Raw genomic sequence first — 25106 nt, 5'->3', positions numbered from 1 at the left:
ATAAGTGTTGCAAGTGGTTGAGCAGGTCTCCTGGCTTTAGTCCATCAGGCTATATTACCAAATTTGAACACATCTAAAATAATTTATATTTCACTAAAAGAGTGTAAAGCTCTTTGCCTTCCTCCCTCTGTCGTATGTATTGACTATAAAATTAATGGCATAATTAAATGCATTTCCATACAGCTTCTGATGATATTTTTTGAAATGATCTCTTACACTTTCAGTAGTATCACCTCATTTTATTTTCCTTATTTCGTTGATGTAGTTGGATTATGATTCGTTGGTATTCAATGTATTTCCACGTGTTCATGTGGATTACCAATCATCATATGTAGAAAGTGATACGAAAAAATATGATCAGGTAAATTATATTATATTGAAATTTTCTCTTGTTATAATGTTTATATAGTAAAGCGTGTTAGGAAAATTCAACAATGCCACACACACTCGTTAAACATTATATTATTATACTCAGTCACCTGTAATGTAGTTTATAATACCAGAGTTATTGAACATTTAGTCTGTTTTATGACAATATATGGAAGAATGATGAATATAATTAATCTGTTGTTGTTTAAAACTGAATTCTAGTCCATAAATCTCTCCCAGAATAATGCACAAAGATAGCTTCTCTTTAGTGTTGAAAAAGCAGTCGTGTTATATATGATGTAGTTTTCCAGTATTAAGACAGACTCTGTTCACAAGTTCATATAACCTTCCAGCATACCAAGCTTTATTGTTTTTATTGGCGTCTATTATAATATACTCAGTTTATCACCTCTGTTGTATCAGTTTCTTGGCATTTACATATCTTGAGAGAAAAACTATATGTGAATTTCTAATATTTTCCAGATGGCTTTCCGATATTTATCGTGGATTTTATTCCCATTGTTAGCAGCTTATTGTGGATATTCATTAATATATGAAGAGCATCGTGGTTGGTATTCGTGGATACTTTCTGTCTCTTACGGTTTCCTGTTGACATTCGGTAAGTTTATGTTATACACTTGGAATGAGCCACTAATTTCTATCGAAGTAGCGTTTACAGCGTTCAAATCGTCAATTCATTCATCTTTCATTGGGTTACAGCGTAATATATTTTGATCACATGACAATCATTGTCGATTAAAATAAATCAAGCGAACGGTGTGTATTTACGCTATATAATTTAATACAATAGTATAAAGGCGTATATATATATATATATATATATATATATATATATATATATATATATATATATACTATTTTCACACAATAAACTAGACTTTATCATTTTCTTATTAAACTCAATCATCAATCATTTACTAAATAATCAACACCGAACTTTTCCACTCAGTTTTGTTACGCATTACTAATAATATCTTTTATTGCCAATGGTTGAGTGATGTCCACAAGTCCATTATCGAATTTTAGATTTCCCGAATAACTATTCTCTCAATGTTAGATTTTCACATTTCATGGAATTTTTGCTGTTTGATGTCTTTAACTTAATAAAATCTCAATTTTCTATTTCTCTAAACATCTAAAATTAATAAGACACTATTGTGATATGTAAACGACAAGCATGTACTAAAATCAGTGGTCTCTACAACAATTTACTTCTTGGCTGTATTCAATAAGTTACTTGGGTAGTAAGATCCTTACCTTACTGATGATAAATTATATATATATATATAATTTGTGGCTAGCAATCCTAATAGCAGATACCAGGTGTTTTAGTTCACCAGACTAATTTAAGTGGAATAAATTTATGTTTTAGTGTCGTCTGTTGTGAACCGGTGTATCAGTAGTTGTTTAATGTTTGTGGTAATTATGTTACTAAAATTCTAATTTATCGGTCAACGTTTAGCAAATACACATTTTACAGTTAGATGAGGTGAAATTTATTGGGATCACGAACTCTTTTCTGTTTCGAACTTATTAATTGACAATGTTTTGCTTAGTTTTGTACATAGGATCCATTAACTGTTGGTGTTTAAATGGCTACTTGTTTGTGATCAAGTACGACAGTCCCTTTCAGGTCTAATCATTCTTGCTTATGACTGCTGTTTTTTTTTATTGAGACCCATTTGTATCTTAAAACATTAATTTTTATTACTAGTTATGTTGTCTATGAAACTAAATTTCCATGTAGTTTATTAACACATTCCTGAACGTAGTTGGTACATTGACTTGATAGTTGAACTTAAATGTCGTGGAACACTCGTTCAATTAGGTTCTACTTTGCGGATCAGGTTAGTCGGAAAGCAATAAAACTAAAAGCAGCAAACTCAGTTTTTGAAGGTAAAGTCGTACTGCACTATAATGTGACGGCACTAAGATGTTTCTTTTAGATAACCATCATGTGCAAAGATGCCTCCATTCTGCAGGAGAAAGAGAAGGCTAAAAAAGTCTGGTTTTGAAAATATCACACCTCACCTTACCACACAGACTGCCGTCCCCAACAGTTAGGCCTTAAAAGTATGGAGCTAGCTCATCCAAAGCTACTCACAAAAGGTTATGTTTAACTGACCTCAAGCAAAATTGTTCCTTGTTCACTGTAGTTACTCTACCATGCCGTCAAAACAACACTTGATTCGTTTTTTTCATGTGTTTTAAGACGAAGTATCCTTCCACGACTGAGCAACCGGAAAATAAAAACCACCCATACTTTTAACAACACTTGATTACTTCTCTGCAATAAATCATAATCTAAACGGGCTTTATGGTTCAAATAAATGGATCCAATAACCTTATCAGCAAATTAATCTTGCTGTACATTTCGATTAGTTGTCAGTAATGAGAAGGATATTTTACGAAGTATTCAATAAATCCTACATCACACAGTATGATATCTAACATTTAAACCTTTTTTATTTGGTATATTTTGAAGGTTTCATCATGATGACCCCACAATTGTTTATCAATTATAAAATGAAATCTGTTGCTCATCTTCCCTGGAGAATGTTAACATACAAAGCACTGAATACATTTATTGATGATTTATTTGCGTTTGTTATCCGCATGCCTACTCTGTATCGAATTGGATGTCTACGTGACGGTAAGACTCAATTTTTAAGAATATGTTTTTTAGCTTAGTCCAAAACTGTTGACATAAAAGGTAGTGTCTTGAAAAACCCAGTGTAATATTTCGATTTTCAAAAAATTAAAAAATCTATCATTTTGATTGGTCTGGATTGTTTCGTTTGTACAAATTATTTAATGTCACAGTTGGTGGAAATCAAGTTATGCTACTGTCGTTAATTAAGTATATATTGAACAATATATTCAACATTGAATTGCCTTATCAGTGTAGCAGATGTATTTAGACGAATATCATTCTCTTTAGAAAAAATATTTCAATTATTAGAACAAAATAATCACACACACTGCTATATTATGATAGTTTGGTTTTCTTTTTTGCACTTCACCTTTAAATCACTACATTAATTGTACGCAGTTTAATATCACACTTTTCATATGTTGGTGAATTTTTATTCAAACATAAACTATAATCTTGAAATAAATAAAAATAATGTATTTGTAATATCCCAATGGGTAGAAGAATTAGATTTTCTGACGTTTCGTGACTCAGTGTAAGCCACTTCTTCAGAGAATAACTAAAATTAACCCAAGTTTAAATAGTATAAGGGAACAAAGCAAGAATATTAGGTGCGACCAATTAAAAATAGAGTGGTGTAAGGTACTTATATCATAGGCCTGATTAGAATTTTCACTGTTATTTCTTACTTTCCTTTTAGACGTGATATTTTTCATCTACTTATATCAACGTTGGATATATCCAATGGATCCCAATCGTATTAATGAATTTGGAGTCAGTAAGGAGATGCTCGACGCTCATATCAAATGTGAACCGAGGCAGTCCGACATCGATAGCGAAACAACGCCTGCTTTATCTTCCACTTCTTCGGATCCAAATCCAACCCTTTCCGATTCTGATGATCAGAGTGACGTTACATCGTCTGTGCGTAAACGAAAATCAGGTTCACTCAAGAAGTGATTCTCTCTTTAATTCTGTCTTCATATCCTCCTTTCCCTTTTCCTTTGTTTTTTTAATTCGTTGACGAAAATGTTTTTTGTATGTTATTTATTCAGTTCATCCTGTTTATCAACTTTAACTTCCAAAATTTTTGTTGTTCAATATAATCTTGTTAACATATTTTCAAAACAAATTGTTTTCTGTTGTGATTGCTTCCTCGTTCTCCCAACTAATCCTTAATTTTCCCCTCTATATATACCGATGTGGGATTCCTAAACCATTAGGGCTACTTGAGTTTAATACTAGAAAGCTATCGTTGGAGAAATCAATGCCCACTTTAGGGCCAACCTACTATTCAATCTTTATTTTTGTTCTATCCGACTCATCAATCCGAGTATGTTGCACACACTGTGTTCGCTTTGATTCCCATCTTTTTTTACTAATCATTTATTTGTTAGTATGCATACTACACATCACCTGCTTTTCGTTTTCTTGTGACATTTTTCAGTGTCCATTATCTTATCTTTTTTAGATTTAAGAAGGATGACTTTTATTCAGATGAGTTAGTTCTGTATGTTTTTCACTAAACATATGCGACACTTCATTCATGATTGCTGTTTAACAAGTCTCATTTTGATTTGTTAATTACGTTTCAAATTATATCAACGACATCTGCATTTCTCATTGCGAATGTAATTAAAATGCCTGATTGGCCCTTAGCTGTAGTTTCAATTTTCGGGATATCTCTAACGTTTTACTGAACTGTATTGATGAGCATAAGATGTACAAACTCTGTAGCAGAAATATATTGGAATATCTTAAAAATAAACAATTGTTATAACAAATTGCTTGAGCTCTTAGTGTTATGTACCATAGTTTGTGTTATTTGATGGGACTGTATATACAATTGATGTGTCTCATGATAGATATTTGGCCTTATGAATAACATTACTTGTAGTTGTAGTGACTATCTTCTTGTTAACAGTGATTATCTTTTTTATTCCAACCCAATCCTTAGAATCGTTTGGTGATTGAATTACTTACCAAATGCATCACTGATGTATTTGCTCGGTTTTCGGAATAATGGATTTATGTGTGTGGATATTTGATTGAAGATCCATTTCTGAATGGTATCTACAAATGAATTACTTTTCAGTAATCCAAGCTTCTAGACAACATTTCCCGTTGAACATGAAAAGTAGTATTATTCAAATAACCCAGTTTCAGATTATAAACAGTAAATAAAATATCTTGCGAATCAGAAAAGGTATGAACGTTACAAACCTAAAAAGTAAACTAAAGTTATTGGTTGTGTGGATAAGAAACAACAAATAAATGTAGTAAATTATCGCAAAAATCACAATTCAGATTTCACAAGTGAAAATCTAGAGTTGTTAACAAATACGATTTGTTCTATTCAAGTCTATTTCCTACATATTCCAATTATTATCGTTACATGGAAATGTGAGTTATTTTGTTGGAGTACAAAGATACGTAAACGGGAATGAACATGATTTCCATTCATCTTAATAATTTTTACGGAAATAATCTGATTTTTTTTTGTATTTCTAGTTTTAATGGTATACTATGAGTCGAAACCTTTTCAATGTTGAACTGGGCTGATACTGTCCATCGTAGACAGCTTTCAATAGTTATAACCGTTTGGTGTTTTATTCCGATTACAAAGTAATTAGGGGGAGGAATAAGTATTTGTGAATAATTTTCTCTCTAGAAACTTACCATATCATACAGGTGTTAGAAATATTTTTCTCCAGCTTTCTGTGTAATAGTGTCTACAAGTTGGTATGTAGAAATCGAGGTTTGAAAAAGACAAATGTTACAATAGATAATGTTTCACAGATGACATATCTATCATACCATGCTCCCAAATATGTGAGGGTGATATGTCAAAAGAACTAAAATAATCAAATATCTGTCAGTCCACTTAAATTATAACTAAAACGTAATACCTGTGGATTCACACCTTAAAAGTGATTTTAATATTTTCTGTGATCATCCACCTACTTACTTTACTTACATACGCCAGTTAGTCACAATAGAGCATAGGCCGCCGACCAGCATTCTTCAACCCACTCTGTCCTGGGCCTTCTTTTCTACTGTCCAGTTGTTGTTCATTCTTCTTATGTGTCTCCATTTCTCGGCGTAATGTGTTTTTTGGCCTTGAGGATTCCATATGAGGGCTTGCTTTGTGATGCAATTGGGTGCTTTCCTCAATGTGTGTCCTATCCACTTCCAGCGGTTCTTCCTCCGTTGTAATCTGGTTTGTTCTCTCACACAGTAGGTTGTTGCTGATAGTGTCTGGTCAACGAATCCAAAGTATTTTGCGTAGACAACTGTCAATAAACACTTGTATCTTCTGGATGATGGCTTTTGTAGTTCTCAAAGTTTCCGCCCCATACAGTAGAACTGTTTTGACATTTGTATTTGTTAGGTTTGAAGCTTCACGAGTTCACTTAATCTGCGAACGAGAACAAGACTCAGTGACCAAAGACCAGTAATCTAGCTATTGATGCGTTCCAGCCCCGCTACCTAGAAGTAGAAGTCCAAGCTTGGTATGGAAAATATATTCTTCAAACAGCCAGAAAACGAGCGAGCCCACAAACACAATTTAAAACGTATATATACAAATATATATAATCAATATTGTCATGGGAAATTTAAAACATTAATCAATGAGTTCATAAATTGACTGCTATTAATTATTTAATCGATATGATAAAATTACAAATATGAGTTTTTGGGATGTATCGTCCCCAACAGTATTGAAAATTCTGACCTTGGTGTTGGTTGACAGTTGTTTTGAGTTCGAGATGTTCTTCAGTTGTGGATATGCTGCTCTTGCTCTGCCGATTCACGCCTTCACATCTGCATCAGATCCACCATGTTTATCAGTGATACTATCCAGATATGCAAAGGTTTTGACATCTTCCGAATCTTCTCTGTCAAGTGTGATTTGTTTGGTGCATGTTGTATTGCGTCAGAGAATTTTGCTCTTCCCTTTGTGTATGTTGAAATCTACTGCTGCTTCACTGGTTGTCTTCTCCTGTATTTGTTGTTGCGTGTGCGATAGAACAGCCAGATCATCTGTCAGGTCTAGATCGTCCAGCTGCATCCTAGATGTCCACTGTATCCCATGCTTCTCCTCAGATGTTGACGTCTTCACGATCCAGTCGATCACTAGGAGAAAGAGAAAGGGTGAGAGTAAGCAACCTTGCCTGACACCGGTCTTCACTTCGAACGACTTTGTCAACTGTCCTCCATGCACAATTTTGCAGTGTAATCCATCATATGAGTTCTGTATGATATTGACTACCTTCTCAGGTACGCCATAGTGTCGAAGAAGCCTCCATAGTGTTGTTCTGTCCACGCTATCAAATGCCTTTTCATAGTCAATGAAGTTGATGTAGAGTGATGAATTCCATTCAATTGATTGTTCCACGATGATCCGTAGAGTTGCGATTTGGTCTGTACACGATCTATACTTACGGAATCCTGCCTGTTGGTCACGAAGTTGGGCGTCTACGCAGTCCTTCACCCTGTTTAACAATACCCTGTTGAAGACTTTTCCCGGTATTGAGAGAAGAGTGATGCCCCTGTAGTTATCACACTTGCTGAGATCGCCTTTCTTCGGTATTTTGATCAGAAGTCCTTCTTTCCAGTCTGTTGGTACTTGTTCCTCATCCCAAATCTTATTGAAGAGAATGTGGAGTATCCTTGCAGTTGCCGCTACGTCTGCTTTTAGTGCCTCTGCTGGGATGTTGTCCGGTCCTGCTGCTTTGCCACTCTTGATTTGTCTGATGGCCATGCTGATTTCTTCAATTGTTGGTGGGTCAACATTGATTGGGAGGTCCGTGGGTGCTGCTTCGATGTTGGGTGGGTTTAGTGGAGCTGATCGATTCAAGAGTTCTTTGAAGTGTTCTACCCACCTGTTTTGTTGCTCTTCAATGTTGGTGATTACCTTGCCTTCCTTGCTTTCCACTGGTCGTTCTGGTTTGCGGCGATTTCCAGAGAGTTTCTTTGTCGTGTCATACAATTGTCTCATGTTTCCTTCTCTTGGAGCCTTTTCCGCCGCCGTTGCTAAATCTTCCACATATTTACGCTTGTCGGTTTTGATGCTCATCTTCACTTGTTTGTTAACTTCTGTGTATTCAGCTTGTGCCTTGGCTTTTTCTGCTCTTGTTCGACTGGTATTGATTGCTGCTTTCTTGTTCCTCCTTTCTTGAATCTTATCCAGTGTATCAACAGTGATCCATTCCTTGTGATGGTGCTTCTTGTGACTCAGGACCTCATGACATGTTGAAGTGATTGCCTCTTTGATCCCCTTCCAGTTGCTCTCCACAGTAGTTTCTTCTCCATTGTGTAGATCATGAAAGGCCTGGAACTTGTTGCTGAGGACTATCTTGAATTTGTTGAGTTTGTTAGTATCCTGAAGAAAGGCCGTATTGAACTTTTATGATATTGTCCGCCCCGTTGTCCAGTGCTTCTTGAGTTTCAATTTCATCTTGGCGACCAGCAAGTGATGATCTGATGCTATATCAGCTCCTCTCTTGGTTCGCAGGTCCTCCATCGTCCTCCTGAACGTTTTGTTGATGCAAATATGGTCGATTTGGTTTTGCGTGGTGTGATCCGGTGAAGTCCATGTGGTTTTGTGTATGTGTTTATGTGGGAATATGGTGCCGCCTATGACCAGTTTATTGAAGGCACATAGATTTGCAAATCTCTCACCGTTTTCGTTTCTTTCTCCCAGTCCGTGTCGTCCCATGATGTCTTCATATCCAGTGCTGTCCGTTCCAACCTTGTCATTGAAATCTCCCATCAGAATAGTCAGGTCCTTTGTTGAGCACTTCTCGACGATTGACTGCAGCTTATCGTACAATTGATCTTTAGCGTCTTCATTGTAGTCGTTGGTAGGCGCATAGCATTGGATGATGTTCATTGAAATGCCTTCCTTCTTTGTTTTGAAGGAGGCTTTGATGATCCTTGGTCCTTGAGATTCCCATCCTATAAGTGCGTTTTGTGCTCGTTTGGACAGCATCAATGCAACTCCTTGTGTGTGGGGGGTATTTTCTTCTTCTTGGCCGGAGTGTAACAGAAGGTTTTCTGAAGCTAGTCGTTGTTGTTCAACCTGCATCCAATGTGTTTCACTGATCCCAAGCACCTCCTGGTTGTACCTCTTCATTTCTGCAGCAATTTGGAAGACCCTCTCGGTCTTCCACATTGTACGAGCGTTCAATGTACCTAAATTAATGGTTGCTCTGGTTGTCAGAAGGGGTATCAGCCTCATGACTTCCGAAGGAACTCGGCTCTGACCATGAGACGTCATAACGTTTCTAAATGAAGACCTTCTGACTCTCAGGGTAGAGTTTAAATATTTTGAATTATTCTTTCTGGTTAGCGATTTTTAACGAGTTTTCTACAAGATGGGGTCACTAATCTCATGCCCAACCCTCCTCCTTTATCTGGGCTTGAAACTGGCAGTAGCCCCAGAGGGGCTCCAGGCGAACTTATCCACCTACTATGTAGAACTAAATCATTGACTACATAATTCACCAATTTCTTTTGCGAAATTGAAATTTAGGCTGTTTTCTTACTCAGCGAAGTGATTTAACCCAGTATTTTCTACTAGAATTTCACACTTATCATGACAATCTGATTTGATATTCTCAAGTAGTTTAAATCATATATTTTCAAGTATTTTGATGCATTTTAACTCAAAATCTAAAAAAAAATATTTAATATCAGCAATTTCATTCTATTTACTGAAGTAGGAAAAATACCGCAATTTGAATTATTTTCATTTTTCATAACTAGTCTTAACATTTAATTTGGTCGTTTAACTTGTGCTTTGATTTTGATAAATTAACTGACTATATATATACATTCCCATGCTTTCTTGTTCACATGGATCTTATTCCTTCTTATATGTTTGAATATTCTTTTCGTTCAGTTTTTATTTTCTCAACACTGTATGTCCTGTTTTGTAAGTTCGTTCTGTTTATTGTTTAATGATTACTTGTTTATTTATTTATACAGTAAACTAGATTAAAATAAGCTAGCTGTTAGGAATAACAAGTATAAATAAAATATTAGCCAACCGTCAGTCTGTTTTGTTTTGTTTTTTCTTTGTAAAAATAAATATTTGTTATCTGATATGTCATAATATTTGTGATTATTTTTATTCGGTCAATTATTCAATCTGTTGATCAATTTCAATTCGTCATATAGGTAGTAGTACTGATGTATGTTTGTAGATTGAGCCTGGTAATTATAATTTTCCTCATATGCGTTAGTATGATAATGAATAGTTAACTATTATCAATTTAATAAACATCTTGCTAACTGTTTATTAACAATTGTATCGCTATTATAATTGGAAATTGATGCTACAACTTTTAAGTAAGAAACAGAAATAATCTGGCTATTTATAATGCAATGAATTTATTACATTTTAGTGGATACATAAATATAGCTGGATAACCCAACTGACGGAATTATACTTTTAAATGATTTAAAACTTGAATGTTGGTTGGTATATTGATGAAAATTATTTCAAGGCACGGGAACAAGTCGAATGTGATAATGAAATGTGTTCAGCAGGCGATTTCAAATTCATCTATTATAATTGTAATAAATTGTCGTAAGTAAACTATGCAGAATGAGTGTTCAATATAAAGAAGTACTTAATGTTTTTTCGGCGATAGTAAATAAATCTACCTTCCGTAACTTCCGTTATCACATTGCGATGTGGAAATCCAAGGTAATCCATACCTTCTTGGGAATTCAAAATCAGCTAACTTAACTTAAAACACTTCAATAATAAAGAAACTGTAGTTTGCTCTCAGAAGAATTCTTATATGCGATTGTAGTTTCGGATACTACGTTCAGGTCATATAAATTATTCTAGCATCTGAACTGGTCAATTTATCCATTCTTCTCAAGCTACATTTTGACTGTGTTAATTAGTCACTTAGTAACCCTGACCTTTTATATGAGCGTATGTGTGTGAACATCTTATCCCACTCATCACATATCTGTAGCTTATTTTTGTGTGACTATAAATATTGATTAACGATTGATTAAATTGAGTTGGTTCACGCGCCTTCTTCACTGAGCGACCTTCTGTTTCTCTTTGCTCTCTCTTCTTCGCTTCATTCACTGCGATTCTCTGATTGTCTGTTCCAATCCACGAGTGTACAAAGTATACGTATTCAAACATCTTTTCTCACATTTGACTTATTTAATTCTGTCGATAACTATGTACGACGATTGACGATATGTGTATTTTAATAACAATTAATCATGCGATCTACTTGGGCCATTAAACGGTATAATCTTGATGTCGCATTATTATGATCTGAGCTTGTTTGTAACGTCTAGAATTGTTGTGTCGAACATTCTTAGTTTGAGCGTTACATCCATAAAGGCTGGAAATCATACCTACTTCATTCAAGTGAAAGATTACATTACACACAATTAGATAAACTCTGATCAGCATTTTGAACGAGATCATGTCGTTATTAACTATCTGATAAGTGGTTTAAATGTATGTACTTTATAACGGATGGGAAACTAATTGATTTCTGGACGCTCTGTGTTCATACATGTCTTCAGTGAATTCATCCCTTGTTTGGGCAATGAAATCCTTTAATTTAATGAACTGGGATGATTTTGTATTTAACTTCCGCTTACCAGTTATAGTATTTCGTTGAAAAGGTTTGTTATTCCCTTGGACAATATATTTTTAAATGTATCAACTATTTTCGAATAAATCGTCATTAATCACTTAATGATCGATCAAGTATATGATTTTGTTGTTATTGTCTTGAATGTCAAAACAACAATGCTGATAAAAATTTCCTGTTCCATATCATTTAATGTATTTAGTTTGTTTATATTATTTTTGACAACGACTAATCTGATAATCCATAGTGAAACTTTTAACTTCTTGTTTTTAGATCTGAATCCAATTGTATATTTATATCTTTGCAGGACTTAATGATCACAAATTGAATGAAAGTTCTAATTGGAGATTATGGCTTTTTTTTTCTAAATATCGAGCAAAATAAAGTATTTTGCATTCATATAAATCTAGTTGTAAAGAAAACTACCTTGTAATCATATACTGATTTGAATAAGACTAAATGAAGTTGAATAAACTATGGGTAATATGTAAAAACAAGATTGATTTACACTTTACAAATATTTAATTAAGTTACATGATGACATTAATCGAAGTTTTCCTATTCGTTGTTGTTGTCGTCGTCCTGAATAAGATAAAGATAACTTGTTTATTAAGTGATAAATTTTCTTTATAATCATTTCAATTATTGTCACGTATAATTTAATGTTGTCTAATCAGTATTAGCATAAATTAATTATTCTATTATCATACTTAATAGTTGTGTCTCAGAAAAAAACATAACAATATCACCTTGTTCTCTTCCACTTGTATCTCACAATATAACGCCCATGACAAGGAATCAATAGATTTCTGTGAATGTATGAGAGTTCTTTTTTAAAATACAAATGTGTTTATTATTAGCATAATAGAAAACATATTTCTTTTATTTGTCACTATTCAATTGAATATTACTGAAAGTTAGAACATTAACTGAATAATTTTTCCTATGCGTGAAAAAACGTGACAGTTTGACATTAGTGTCAAATGTAAAATATTGATTACTTTAAACCATTCATATTATATGGATTTAGAAATCGACATAAAATATGATCGTATCACTATTTTTAAAAAAAACATACAGAAGTCATGGTTAGCATTTATAGAGTATCTCAATTATTTAGTCTAACATAAAATTCTGAGGATACAAAGTGTTTATTTACTTACTTAAGCCTATTGCCTCTCTTGAGGTTTAAGGCACCTTTCAGGAATCTCAAGGCATCTTTGTCCCTGGCTCTCCCTTCAAGTTGTCAACGATTTCTGTTCATGATTTCGATGTCTGCATCCAATTCTTAACACGATATATTCTTCGGTCTGCTTCATTTCCTACTGTATTGAACATCCCAAGATAAAACTTGCAATATGATGCGTTCTGATAGCTTCCGTATGGTGTGTCCTATTAACTTCCAGAATCTTTCCATATTTTCGCCTCAAATGGTACCTGATTTGTGCTCTATCAAAGTAGGTTACTGCTGATGATCGCTGGCCAGTGGATCTGGAATATCTTACAGAGACAGCTCTCTAAGTTCCAGACATTCTTCAGTTGTAGGTATGTTGTCTTTTCTTTACTGATTCATCCATTTCCATATACATCAAATCCTACTTGTTCATCAGAGATGCCACACAGTTACCTAAAGAATTTCACTTTTTGAAGAGATTCACCATCATGTATGATTTGGTTGGTACTCATTGTGTTGTATTTCAGAATCTTACTTTCCTCCTTACTGCGGCCGAAGTTGAGGTTACATTAGCTGTTTTCCTCTAAATTTGTTGTGTATGCGATAGAAGGACTAAGCTATCTGCAAAGTCCAAATCACCCAGTTGCATTTAGAATATGGAGGTCCTCATAATCCAGTCAACTATCAAAGGAAAGAGAAAAGACGAGAGTAGGGAGCCTTGTCTGACGCCTGTTCTCATTTGAAATAAATCCGCCTAAATAAGTAAGTTATCTTTGGGGAATTCGGTGTTCAGTGCATTGATGTGCGATGACTTCAGTGACGTTGGTCTATTCATGGGTTCTTAAAGAGCTCTATCCAACTGTTCCACTGCTCTCGGTCCTGAGAGATTTGTTGGACCTGTTTGCTCCCAGCTGATCTCTACGGTTTTCCTGCACGTTTCAGTTGTATCATGTAGTAGCTTCATATGTCTTCTTTTAGCTTGTTGTGCCATATTTGAAAAATTCTCTCAGTATTTCCGTTTATAGGCTCAAATAGCGTTGTTTGCTCACTTGTTTTCTTGTGCGGATTCAGTCTGCCCATTTACTTTCCATGTTCTTGTTCAGTTGATGTTGACTCCTATCTTCTTGTGTTTGCTTTCTTTGATCATGCCCACGTCTTCTACAGAGACCTGGATGTTGATGCTTCACTGGGTCTAGTACTTCGTGGTATGTTGAAGTTATGGCTTCTCAAATCCCTTTCCAGTTGATATCCTTAGTGGTTTTCTTTCAGTAAATCTTGTAAGACTTGGAACTTTTTACTGAAAGCTACCTTGAACTCAGTGATCTTTTAACTCTCTTGAAAGAGACTAGAATGAGCCTTAGTTGTGCTGTGTGTCCAATCCTATAAGGTTTGTTTAGTTTCAATTTTGACTTGACCGCTACCAGGTGTTAATGTGAGGCGAAATCAGATCCTCCTTCCTTTCTTCGTCTCTAGTGGGTCTTTTATATTGCTAGTTATGTATACGTAATCAGTCTGGTCCAGAAAAACACAAGTAGATTTGCGTACGCATTTGTGTTGGAAAATGTTGCCGCTTTAGAACATAATGTTAAAAGTACACAAATCTACTAGCCCCTCATCATTCATGTTCTTTTTCCCAGTCGATATATTCTTATAATGACTCATACTTGGTGCTTCTTTGTTATGAACCTGAAGGTATGACTTCCCCTTCCCATAAACCCTTCTTGTGTGTGGGGGGGCATATCTATCTTCATGATCAGAACGTAAGAGCTCCTCTCCTGAAGTTAGAATTTTCTGTTCAAATTTTATTCAATGGGTTTAACTTATTTCGAACAGAGTCAGGTTGTATCTTGTCAGTTTGGTTACTATTTGGTTGACTTCTGATTTCCCACATTTTCTGGACGTTCCATATACCTATATCATTTATTGTCTGGTTTTCAGTGGGAACATCTTGTTCGTGCGTTTAGAAGAATCTTGGGTTTTACCAATGAAGCGTTATAACTCTTCTATCTGAATACTTTTTAACTCCCAGATCAGAGTTTGACTGATCTTACTGATTTTGCTGGTTACTTTTTATGTAGCAGAGTTTTTTTTAGCGATATGCGTCAACCAAAACTACAACCGAATTTTCTGGTTTACCCGGGAATGGAAACTTGCAACAGCCCCAAAAAGGGACTTCAACTGAACTTAGAGTAATTTATTAAATGTAATTATTTCAGATAATTGTTAACTGATTAGGTGTATAATTTCAAACAGACTTTAGTTTTATCCTTCAAAATAAACCATATTTTACTAAGCTGCATTTAAAACATAAGAAAGTCGGCAGTCATGTAAAGCTCTCTCATAACGTGTGCAAAATAATTACATGAAATAAAATTTAAGTATTGATGGAACTTGTTTTGGATGAAATATTAAACCTATCACTTTTCTTTCACGATAATATCGATCATTTATTTTGTCATTCATTAAAGGTATGCTCTTGATCTGGATTTTGTACATGGTAGTGCTTATTAATATGTATATATATGTACTAACTTCTAATAGATTACACTGTATGTTATGTAATACTTTGTCATTCAATGAACCTTATTAGTCATTCTGTGTTGTTTGGATGATTGTCTCTAATCGACACTCAGTATGAGACATTAATTATTCGGTGAAAAAAAGAAATAAACTCCTATCTACCACTTAAATTACTGTCAAACATTGAATAAGCGACAATCTAAAATGAGGCACCAATAATGAATATCCAAATGCCAAGCCTTGGAATTATAGTCAGAATAAATGTTTAATTTTTACCTTGAATAATAATGGGAACATCTTAGAAAATTATACGTATTTTGTGTCAAACAGACTCAAAAAAGAAACGAAATCTGCATCAGTTGTTATTTTAGTGAATACAAATATACAATAAATTGAGCGGCAATCATTTCACTGTACTATTTCATTACATAATCTTTTGTCATAATACATTTTAACCAATTTCTTTTCTATAATATTTAAAGTTATCAATTTGAGTTTAATGGTTCAACAACAGTTCAGAATGAATAATTGATAAGTAACTGGTGAATAGTAATAATTCCCTATATAGGCAAGTTATATATGTGGAACAATTAGGACAAACAATGTATAAATAATATCAATGGTTAAGATCATGAGTCAGTTGAAGCTAGACAACCATGGAAAACCTGGAAACACTGGATGGCCGTTTCGTCCCATTGTGGGACTCCTCAGCAGCGCGCACCCACGACCTCGCCCCCTGCGGAATTCTAACCCAGGACCTACTGGTTTCGCGCGTGAGTACTTAACCATTAGACCGCTGAGCTGGCATCCAACGGTGTTAATGTCTAACTTCAACTAATGCACGAAATTAAGCGACACATCCACCATTGTCTTCATTGAGTTACTATTTCACAACAGACCAGGTTGAACTCCACTGGTCACTACTTCTCACTAGAACTCCAGGATATACCTCGTGAAGCCAGTCACTAGTGAGCACATGTTGATTAATATCAGATGGGTTATGGACGCACACTGCTGAGGAGTCCCACAATAGGACGAAATGGCCGTCCAGTGCTTCCAGGTTTTCCATGGTGGTCTAGCTTCAACTAACTCATGATCTTAACCATTGAAATTACTACAATATCCACAAAACCCATCTGGTATAAATAATAATTTGAATTTCTAATTATAAAGCTTGATGAAGAAGTTATCGAAAACTATCGTTCATTCCAGTACTTCGTATTCCTAAATTTACAATTAATTAACTTAGAACCGTACACTATGCAGATTTTCATTTGACAATCCAAACTGTACAGCTCAATTCCGCTTGCAAGGTAGTGTCTGGCTCTTCTGCTAAACGGGATTGAGATGTACTGTTTTCATTGTCACTTGAAAGTCTGCGTGCTTTTCGGTTCTCCTAAAAACTAATGTAAAATTATCCTAGCCTATAAGGGTAAACTATATATACTTCAGCTTTTTTTGAACTATAATCTCTCACTTTACTTTTCTACTAAAATGATTTCTATTATTTCAATTATTTCTTTCTATATTGTTAATTTCCATTTACTGTTTTGATATAAATTGTGACTACTTAAGTCGATACATATTTATTTCAGGCCATATGTTAAAAATGAACATATGAAGTAAACGGTATAACTTGATTTAGTGAACATTGAACGTGATTAATAATAATAGTTTTAACTTCAGTATTTCAAGACTGTTAGTCTATTTTATGTTCATTATATTTCATGATTACTATTGAAAAACAAGCATGAAAATCCACTTAATATTGATGATTTAATTGAAAATAGATTTAACATTTGTTTTTACTCTGAAATAGTAATCTATGTTATCAGTTAAACTGAAACTGTTAATCAAATTTTGTGAATAAACACGTAATCTCAGTAGTGATTGCATATTAGAAATGAAAATTATTGTTTAACAAATAACAGGGTTTTGTTTTATGTTTTGAATTCAGTCACAAAATATGTTGAAGATTCGTATCGATAGAAATTTTCATATTGCGATAACCTGATCCTTAAGTTTTTTAAGGTTCAGTGAATGTCCATTTAGAATCTTATCATGGTTATATCAATTTCTCTAAGAGAAACTAGAAATAGAGAATTTTTAAACAAGTGATACATGAATGAACAAGTGGCTGTCGGGACTCAATAGCTAAATGGATAACGCGATGGCGTTTGAAGAGAACATTAATTTCGAGTCCCAGAGTAAACATCAACTCTGAGATGCAGGTACACCCCGCTGACGAGTCCAAAATAGGACGAAACAGGCGTCCTGGATTCCGCTGCTAGCTACTATACATTTTGCACTATATTTTAGCGTTTGTTCTCTGATATATCATATTTATATTCATTACTAATTTACTCACTGTAATATTTAAATTCCAAGCACAGTATTATAGCTGAGGCGTTTAATAAGAAAAGACATTTTACAAGTTATAAAAACAATCACCAATAAAATTTAAGTGTAATTACATTAATTATAGTGTGAACAAATAATTATAATATGAACGTTATCCAGAATCTAGTACTATTTCAATATACGCTTCATTGAATAAACTAATCAACACATCATTTCACAAGTTAGATTGACGTCGTATTCTAATTTAATGCATTCAAAATTATTTTAATCCATATTAACCCGATTAATTCTGGATTCCTTTGCATGATTAATGAAATATGTACATAGTAAACGTATACACTAAAACAGCAGTTAAACACCTTTATTATAAAAAAAAACTAAAATATTAGAGTAGCATATCACTTTGAAAAATTGACTTAATTTATATGATCTCATAATAATCATCATTACCTACAACAATTACCAACACTAATACTACTACGAATAATAACAGTAGTAGTAGTACACCATTACATATTATACTACACATTCGTATTGATTATTTTTTTGTCTTCATTTTGATACTTTCTATATTTTACCATATCCTATAAATAAATTATGAGGTATCTAAACAGAATTTTTGGGTGGAACTGAATTGAAGACGTCTAAATTGTAGGATATAAGAAAAAGAATACTATAACATAAAACAATAGATATAATCATTTGTTTCCTACTTATCTAGAGACTTAGTTATATAAATCATTAAACTTGTTTTGAAAGATTACGATTATTAACGGCTATTTTATAATTCACATATGAAAAACATTTATTTAATTTATTATTAGTGAATAATATTTCACTTGAATAAAGAAGTATAGAAAGGCCTTATTTTGATGGAGTTTTGTTCTCTAAGGTAGATGGTTTGGTCGTGGAGCTTTGATCGTTGTTCTCAACGATATCATCAGCACAAACTTTAGGGAGAAGTTTGATGATGTCGTTCAGAAGAACGATGAAAGCTCCACGACCAAACTATCCAGCTCAGAGAACGAAATTCCCTCAAAATCACCCACCTGAGATACAAATCTTCTCCACCATCTCAGAAAGGCCTTATTAATAATTTTGGATATTAAATACACAGTAAAACAATTTAGTCATGTAAATAAAATCAGTATTCAGCGAGTGTATTTGCACTATTTGTAATATGTAAGAGATATTATATTAAGTGAATGATCTACAAAACAGTAACCAGGTTCATACAGATAGTTAGCGTAATATAATTTAGATGATTGTTTACTTTCATATGCCTCCATATTTACAGACATTTAATGACATTTATTATAAGTAACGGATTCAGATATATGAAAGAAATATAAGTAGTTTATTCTTTGTAACTTTCACAAATGTATTGTGGAATTCTGTCAGGTTGTAACAAGAAAGAACTATCATCCTTATTCATGATGTTAAAACTATCATCATGAGAATAGGTAGAGTTACTTGTTTATTTGAAAGTGATTGTTAAATAATGAACATCTGTGTAAACTGAATACATTATTCTGTAGATTTTAAGAAATCAGTGACTTTATTTAATATTAACTAAACACTGTTGTGGTATAAGATATGTAATTCTGTAACAAAATCTTCATAGACAAGTAATTAATTAACTATACAATCTATTTCCCTCACATGGAATCCTCAAGGCCAAAGGAAAGGAGGAAGACCAAAGAACACATTACGTCAAGAAATGGAGACAGACATGAGAAAAATGAACAAAATTGGATAGAAGTAGAAAGGACGGCATAGGACAAAGTGGGTTGGAGAATGGTGGTCGGCGGCCTATGCTCCATTGGGTGTAACAGGCGTAAGTAAGTCATACAATCTATTTACAATAAACAGTTTTAATTCATTTGACGTTTAGTCATCATTTTTAATAATAAAACAATAACAGACAAATCGAAGATTGTCAAATGCATCGCCGGTTAGTTTATAAAAACTCTTCCTTTATTAATTTCGTTATAAGATAATGTGTTCAAGAAAGTGATGAATTCGGAAACTTCTTTTGAAGTTCTTAAAACTATTAATAAACAATAAAGTACTAAACATTGTATTTATTTCATTCATTTTCGCATTAAATTTCAGTGTACTCACTACAAATACCTGAATTATAATAAACCCCTGAAACTGAGTAAGTAAGACTTGAGTGTGCATCACCATTTCAGTAGTGTTTTGTTTCTTTACCTAGATGATTTAATGGGGTACGTTTAGGTGGTGTGTAGACGCAACGTTGGTTATCTTGAAGGGTGATAAACACGATAATACTCTTAAGTCAATGGTTTGTAACATCTCTAATATTTTGTTTTTCTGTGAAATCGAATCCAGTAACGTTATTTCAATAAATTTACCGATGATTGACAAACGATATAGATTTTGAAGTATCATCTTGATTTTTCTACTGGTGTTCTATAGGTGAAATCACGAGTCGATAAAATAATGTAATTAAAACCTCCACGGAATATAATTTTATCTGCCGAAAGACTGTTTTGTTCTACATAGTAATATGTCCCCAACAATTGCTTCTGGTGGAGTTTTGTTCTCTGAGCTGGATGGTTTGGTCGTGGAGCTTTCATCGTTCTTCTGAATGACATCATCAGCACAAACTTCAAATAGAAGTGAAGTGTTTGAATTTCTCCATATATGTTTCAAAGCTTGTTCTGTGCACCTCGATGTTACTGGGTTCTTACTGACCTTAAATTTGTCATTGTTTACTTCTTTGTTTTGGTTGTGTCTCCCATTGTTTTGACTTTTGTTCTTATGTTTGTGCATGATTTTTCTGATTGGTTGATAAATTGGATTGATTTCAATATGCTTGTTGATTGCTGATTGACCTGAGTGTCAGGCTCCTAAAAATTCTCTGGTGTTTTTGGAGATTCCTCTGTCTAAGATTTCCACATTTTTCCAATCGAATGAGTGTCCGCAGTTGTCCATGTGTATTGATATAAGTGAGGAGATATCATGGCGTTTGACTGCTAATTGATGTTCATGTAGGCGCAGGTGAAGGGGGCGTCCCCTCTGTCCGACGTAGTGTTTTTCGCAGTTGGCACAATTTATTTGGTAGATGATGTTTGATTTGTTCTCCTTTGTTATCTCATCTTTTGGTTTGCATAGGATTGATTGTAGTGATTTTGTCGGTTTGTGTGCTACACCTATTCCGAAGGTTTTCAGCAGTCTCGTTGCAGTTTCTGATATTCCTTGTATGTACGGTAGGGTGATCCTTTTACTGATTTTTGTGCCTGACTTGGGTTGTGATGCTGTGTGCCGTTGGTGCTTTTTGATAAAGTTGATTGGGTAGCCGTTCTTTTGAAATATGTCCTTCAGGTATTTCTCTTCATTTCTTCGTGCTGCCAGTGTGCTGCAGTGTGTCCTCGCCCTCTTGAACAATGTGTGTACGCAGTTGATTTTGTGAGCCCTTGGGTTGTTGCTGTTGTAGTTGAGAATTTGATCTGTATGGGTCGGTTTCCTATATACTTGAGTTTCCAGTTTTCCTGTGTCGTTTCTAGTGATCAATATATCCAAGAATGCTAGTTTGTTGTTTGACTCCTGTTTCATCGTGAACTTGATGTCATCGAAGACGTTGTTGATCAGTTTGTGTTTCCTAGTTCATTCTTTTTGACGATGACGAAGGTGTTGTCCACATAACGAATCCAAATTTTTGGTTTGATCGCTGGTAATATAGCGGCTTCTAGTCTTTGTATCACTGCCTCTACGATCAATCCTGATATTGGTGATCCCATTGGTGTCCCTTTCGTTTGTTCGTAGATTTTGTTGTTGAATTGAAAATATGTTGTTAGGCATAAATTGATGAGTTGCTGTAGACTTTGAATTTGAAGCTTCGTGTATTTAGTGAGGTTTGTGTCGTTGTTGAGCAGCAGGGATATAGTTTCTTTTGCTAATTTTGGTTCAATTGAGGTGAATAGTGCTGTTACGTCGAAGGATATAATCATTTCATCGTTGTTGATTTGAATGTCTTTAATTTGGTCCAGGAACTGTGTAAGGGATTTGATGGAGTGGTTGGCTGAATCTACTAAATGTCTCAGCATTCTTGAAATTTCTTTTGACAAATTGTACGTTGGTGTTCCGGGAAGTGCTACAATTGGACGTAGTGGGATGTTTGGTTTGTGTATTTTGGGTCTGCCGTAGAATCAAGGGAGTACTGGTCCGTTGGATTTCATTCTCCATTGTTCTTGTTTTGTTATTTCTCCACCATCTCACAATTGCTTCATTAGACAAACGAATTTGAATGGAATGATTATTTATTGGTATTTAGATAATTTCTTTGTGTTAGATATTCTAAGAATTTGATGGAAAAACTCCATCCATAAAAAACAGGATTGACCAAAAGAAGAGACATATATCGAGTGAAAAACTAGACCATGGTCATTTCTTGCTGTGAATTCAGTGAAAAACAATAATACACAGTAGGTAATTTCCAATTGTCATCTCTAAAATTACTTCATATAACTTTGTAATGTGTCTCATAGCATAAAATCAGAATCTATCCTTCATATACGAAGCAATAGACTTATGCTAATTAGATGCAGTATAGTTTTGCTTATTGATATTTTCAAACTCGTTGAACAACAAAATTGTATTCTTTCTGAAGGTGGATGGATTGATTTAGGATTACTTCCAAAGATCAAACTCATTCTTTTAGTGTCATTAAAATGAAAACGAACAGATTTACACATTTACAAAACAATCATTTTCAACCATCAGTGTTTATCTAACAAAATTGTTTTATAGAAACAAATAACATTTATCTCAATTCATTCTAGGTTTTCACTTCATTTTTTGTTTAATGTATTGAAAGTAGGAAAAACAGTCTGAAAGCATTTTAACAGTATTGTTTATTTCAAAATTTTATTATTATTATTATTACTATTATTATTATTATTATTATTATTATTGGCAGTAGTAGTAGTAATGTAGTGAAGGAGAACACAGGTGAGGACAACCAAATTATATATTTAGCACAAAATTACAAAGTTACTTGGTAAAATAGGAAAAACCATACTATAATACTTAATCTGCAAAAATGTTCAATAATTGTTTCGAACTTCATTGTTCTTGCATTTCCATACTAATTGCTTTCTATTCCCGTTCTTCCTTTCTTGATCTTCCCCATCTTCTGCTGCCAGACATTACATCCCTGACTCGCGTCATATACTACTTATATCAATATAAGTAGCACGCACCAGAGTAGTAGTAGTAGTAGTAGTAGTACTATGCGATATACACTGAAACAAAGTTCAAACAAACAATATATTTCCCTTTTCCATGTTTCACTATGTTTATATATATTTGACACAACTCTATAATTTTATTTTGTCTTGAAGAAACAAAAACAAAAAGAAATTAAATATTTTTCAAATGAAATAGAAAACATCAACTAAACAATTCTGAATAGTTTGTTAAAATAACTTTAGTTATTAATTACACTATTTGAATTTTCATAATAATAAACAAGTCATTTTTGTCAGTTTATAAATAGAAAGATGCTTACTGTATATATATATATATATATATATATATATATATATATATATATATTATAAATGATTTATATCATAGAATGTAACTTCAATGATGAATCTAACTAAATCATTATAAGAACACATTTGTTATTATCATTCAATATTTAAGAAATAAACAAAAATGTCAATATTAATGATACAGTTGTTACTTTTTATTAAAAAAAAAACAAATTAGGAAACTTTACCTAAAACGGAACTACTCGGTTACAATTGATTAGTCAATGAGTTGTCATCCTAATTTATTCATAAATGATTGAAACATACTTATTCACATATTTACCTATTTATAGATTAGTGAAATGTAATTTTATGGAATATTTTCAAGATTTCTAATGATAATATTTACCTTTTTATATTGTTCTTTGTATTAATATTGTATATTCAAGTATTATTGTAATGTCATACTATATACACATGTCAAAATATTAAACATTAAATAAATGTACTTTAAGAATATAACTAATAAGTCACCAATTTTGACTAAATAAAATTTGATGAGTTAGTGAAAAGTTCATTTGATTTTTAATTTTAATAACATTAAATTATGTAACTGGCTATGTATATAATCTCTTTTAGGGTCAATGAAATGTCACTGAGCCCTAGTCAAATCATCCGGCAGTTGGGTCAATGAATATCAAACAGATCATCTATTCCTATCAAGGTCAAGGACAAACAACGAACATCAGTTAATTGTATGCCATGGACTGATGCATGCGGTGGTGATCTTACTATTATATTTCCTTAATAATATCCTTTATGTTATACGGTCTTCAAAACAGCCATAGTACTTTAATACGTCAAAGGGGCAATCCACCATATATGTTGACAGCAAAGTGTGACTTCGAAATCAGCTGATTTTTCACACCATTCTCGTCTAACTCCAGTAGGCCTCCAACCATTCGACATAGATCATCTACCTTAGTGATCTACACTCTTTCATTATGAGGTATATGAGTTAAATATTTTCTATTATCATTAAGTTTCTGTTTTTAAATAAGTTAACAGTAGAGATTTTTGTCTCAAACTGTTTTATTAAATTATTAGAATTTTCGTTGAGTTTGATGTGTTTTAATGACTAGTCAGACAGTCAGTTATGTTCAAAACGAAACCTTGCCTATAGATTATTATTAAACACTAGATATCAAACGTTTAACTGTTTGTTATCCTGTCAAGGTGAGATATTTGTTGGTAATTGTTAAAGGCAACTCTTAGTAAAATGATATATATTGGCCATCAGATTTACGTGACTTGATGGTAGACCTTATTAAATGTTTCATCTGAGAAAACTAAGGCCACCACTGCACTTGGAATTTCCTAGGACAGGTGATTATGGCACATGATCATTAATTGTTGTATATTAAAAGATATTGACTACAGAATTCGAACCAAATGTTTTGATTATAAAATATTCTATGAAGTTTGCATATAGTTTAGTTATATGTGTGGTCACAAAAATAATCAAATCCGAAATCAACTGATTTTTCATCGTACATTGATTTGTGTCATTTGATAAAGAGAACATAACATAACAGACAAGCCATCAGTGATTCATCTTAAACAAACCAACTTATCAAAATAATGATTATTCACTGCAGTTTGATTCAAGAGCCATTACAATGCTGCTATGGCAACTAAACACGTTTTGTTGCTATAACTATATTGGAGATTAGCGTTAGTTCACGTTTATTTCTACAGCATTATATTTCATTTCGAGTCTGTAAACTGGTATGGATTCCGTGGCTACCTTAAGAGTATAATTGTTTGTTATTTATTATTGTGATTTATGTGTAACATTGTGA

At 33.4% G+C, this 25106-nt stretch overlaps 1 protein-coding gene across 2 annotated transcripts in view; it reads left to right on the top strand.

Annotated features, from left to right (window-relative positions):
- Nucleotides 1-24007, top strand: part of CLPTM1_1 (Cleft lip and palate transmembrane protein 1 like protein) — a 43711-nt gene extending 19704 nt beyond the window's left edge. The window contains exons 9-14 of one of the 2 annotated variants that reach the window (XM_012941059.3): nucleotides 266-361; nucleotides 853-988; nucleotides 2876-3043; nucleotides 3744-5446; nucleotides 19417-19581; nucleotides 23884-24007. In XM_012941059.3, the coding sequence (XP_012796513.1) occupies nucleotides 266-361; nucleotides 853-988; nucleotides 2876-3043; nucleotides 3744-4003 (660 nt within the window). In that variant the 3' untranslated portion in view covers nucleotides 4004-5446; nucleotides 19417-19581; nucleotides 23884-24007. Of the gene's footprint in view, nucleotides 1-265; nucleotides 362-852; nucleotides 989-2875; nucleotides 3469-3743; nucleotides 5447-19416; nucleotides 19582-23883 lie in introns of those variants that run through there. The other variant, XM_051212036.1, reaches the window with a different exon arrangement.
- Nucleotides 24008-25106: the final 1099 nt, after the last annotated feature.

The sequence above is a fragment of the Schistosoma haematobium genome, chromosome ZW, assembly GCF_000699445.3.
Source record: "Schistosoma haematobium chromosome ZW, whole genome shotgun sequence".
Taxonomy (NCBI): Eukaryota; Metazoa; Platyhelminthes; class Trematoda; order Strigeidida; family Schistosomatidae; genus Schistosoma; species Schistosoma haematobium.
This window is presented reverse-complemented; position numbering and strand designations above follow the sequence as displayed.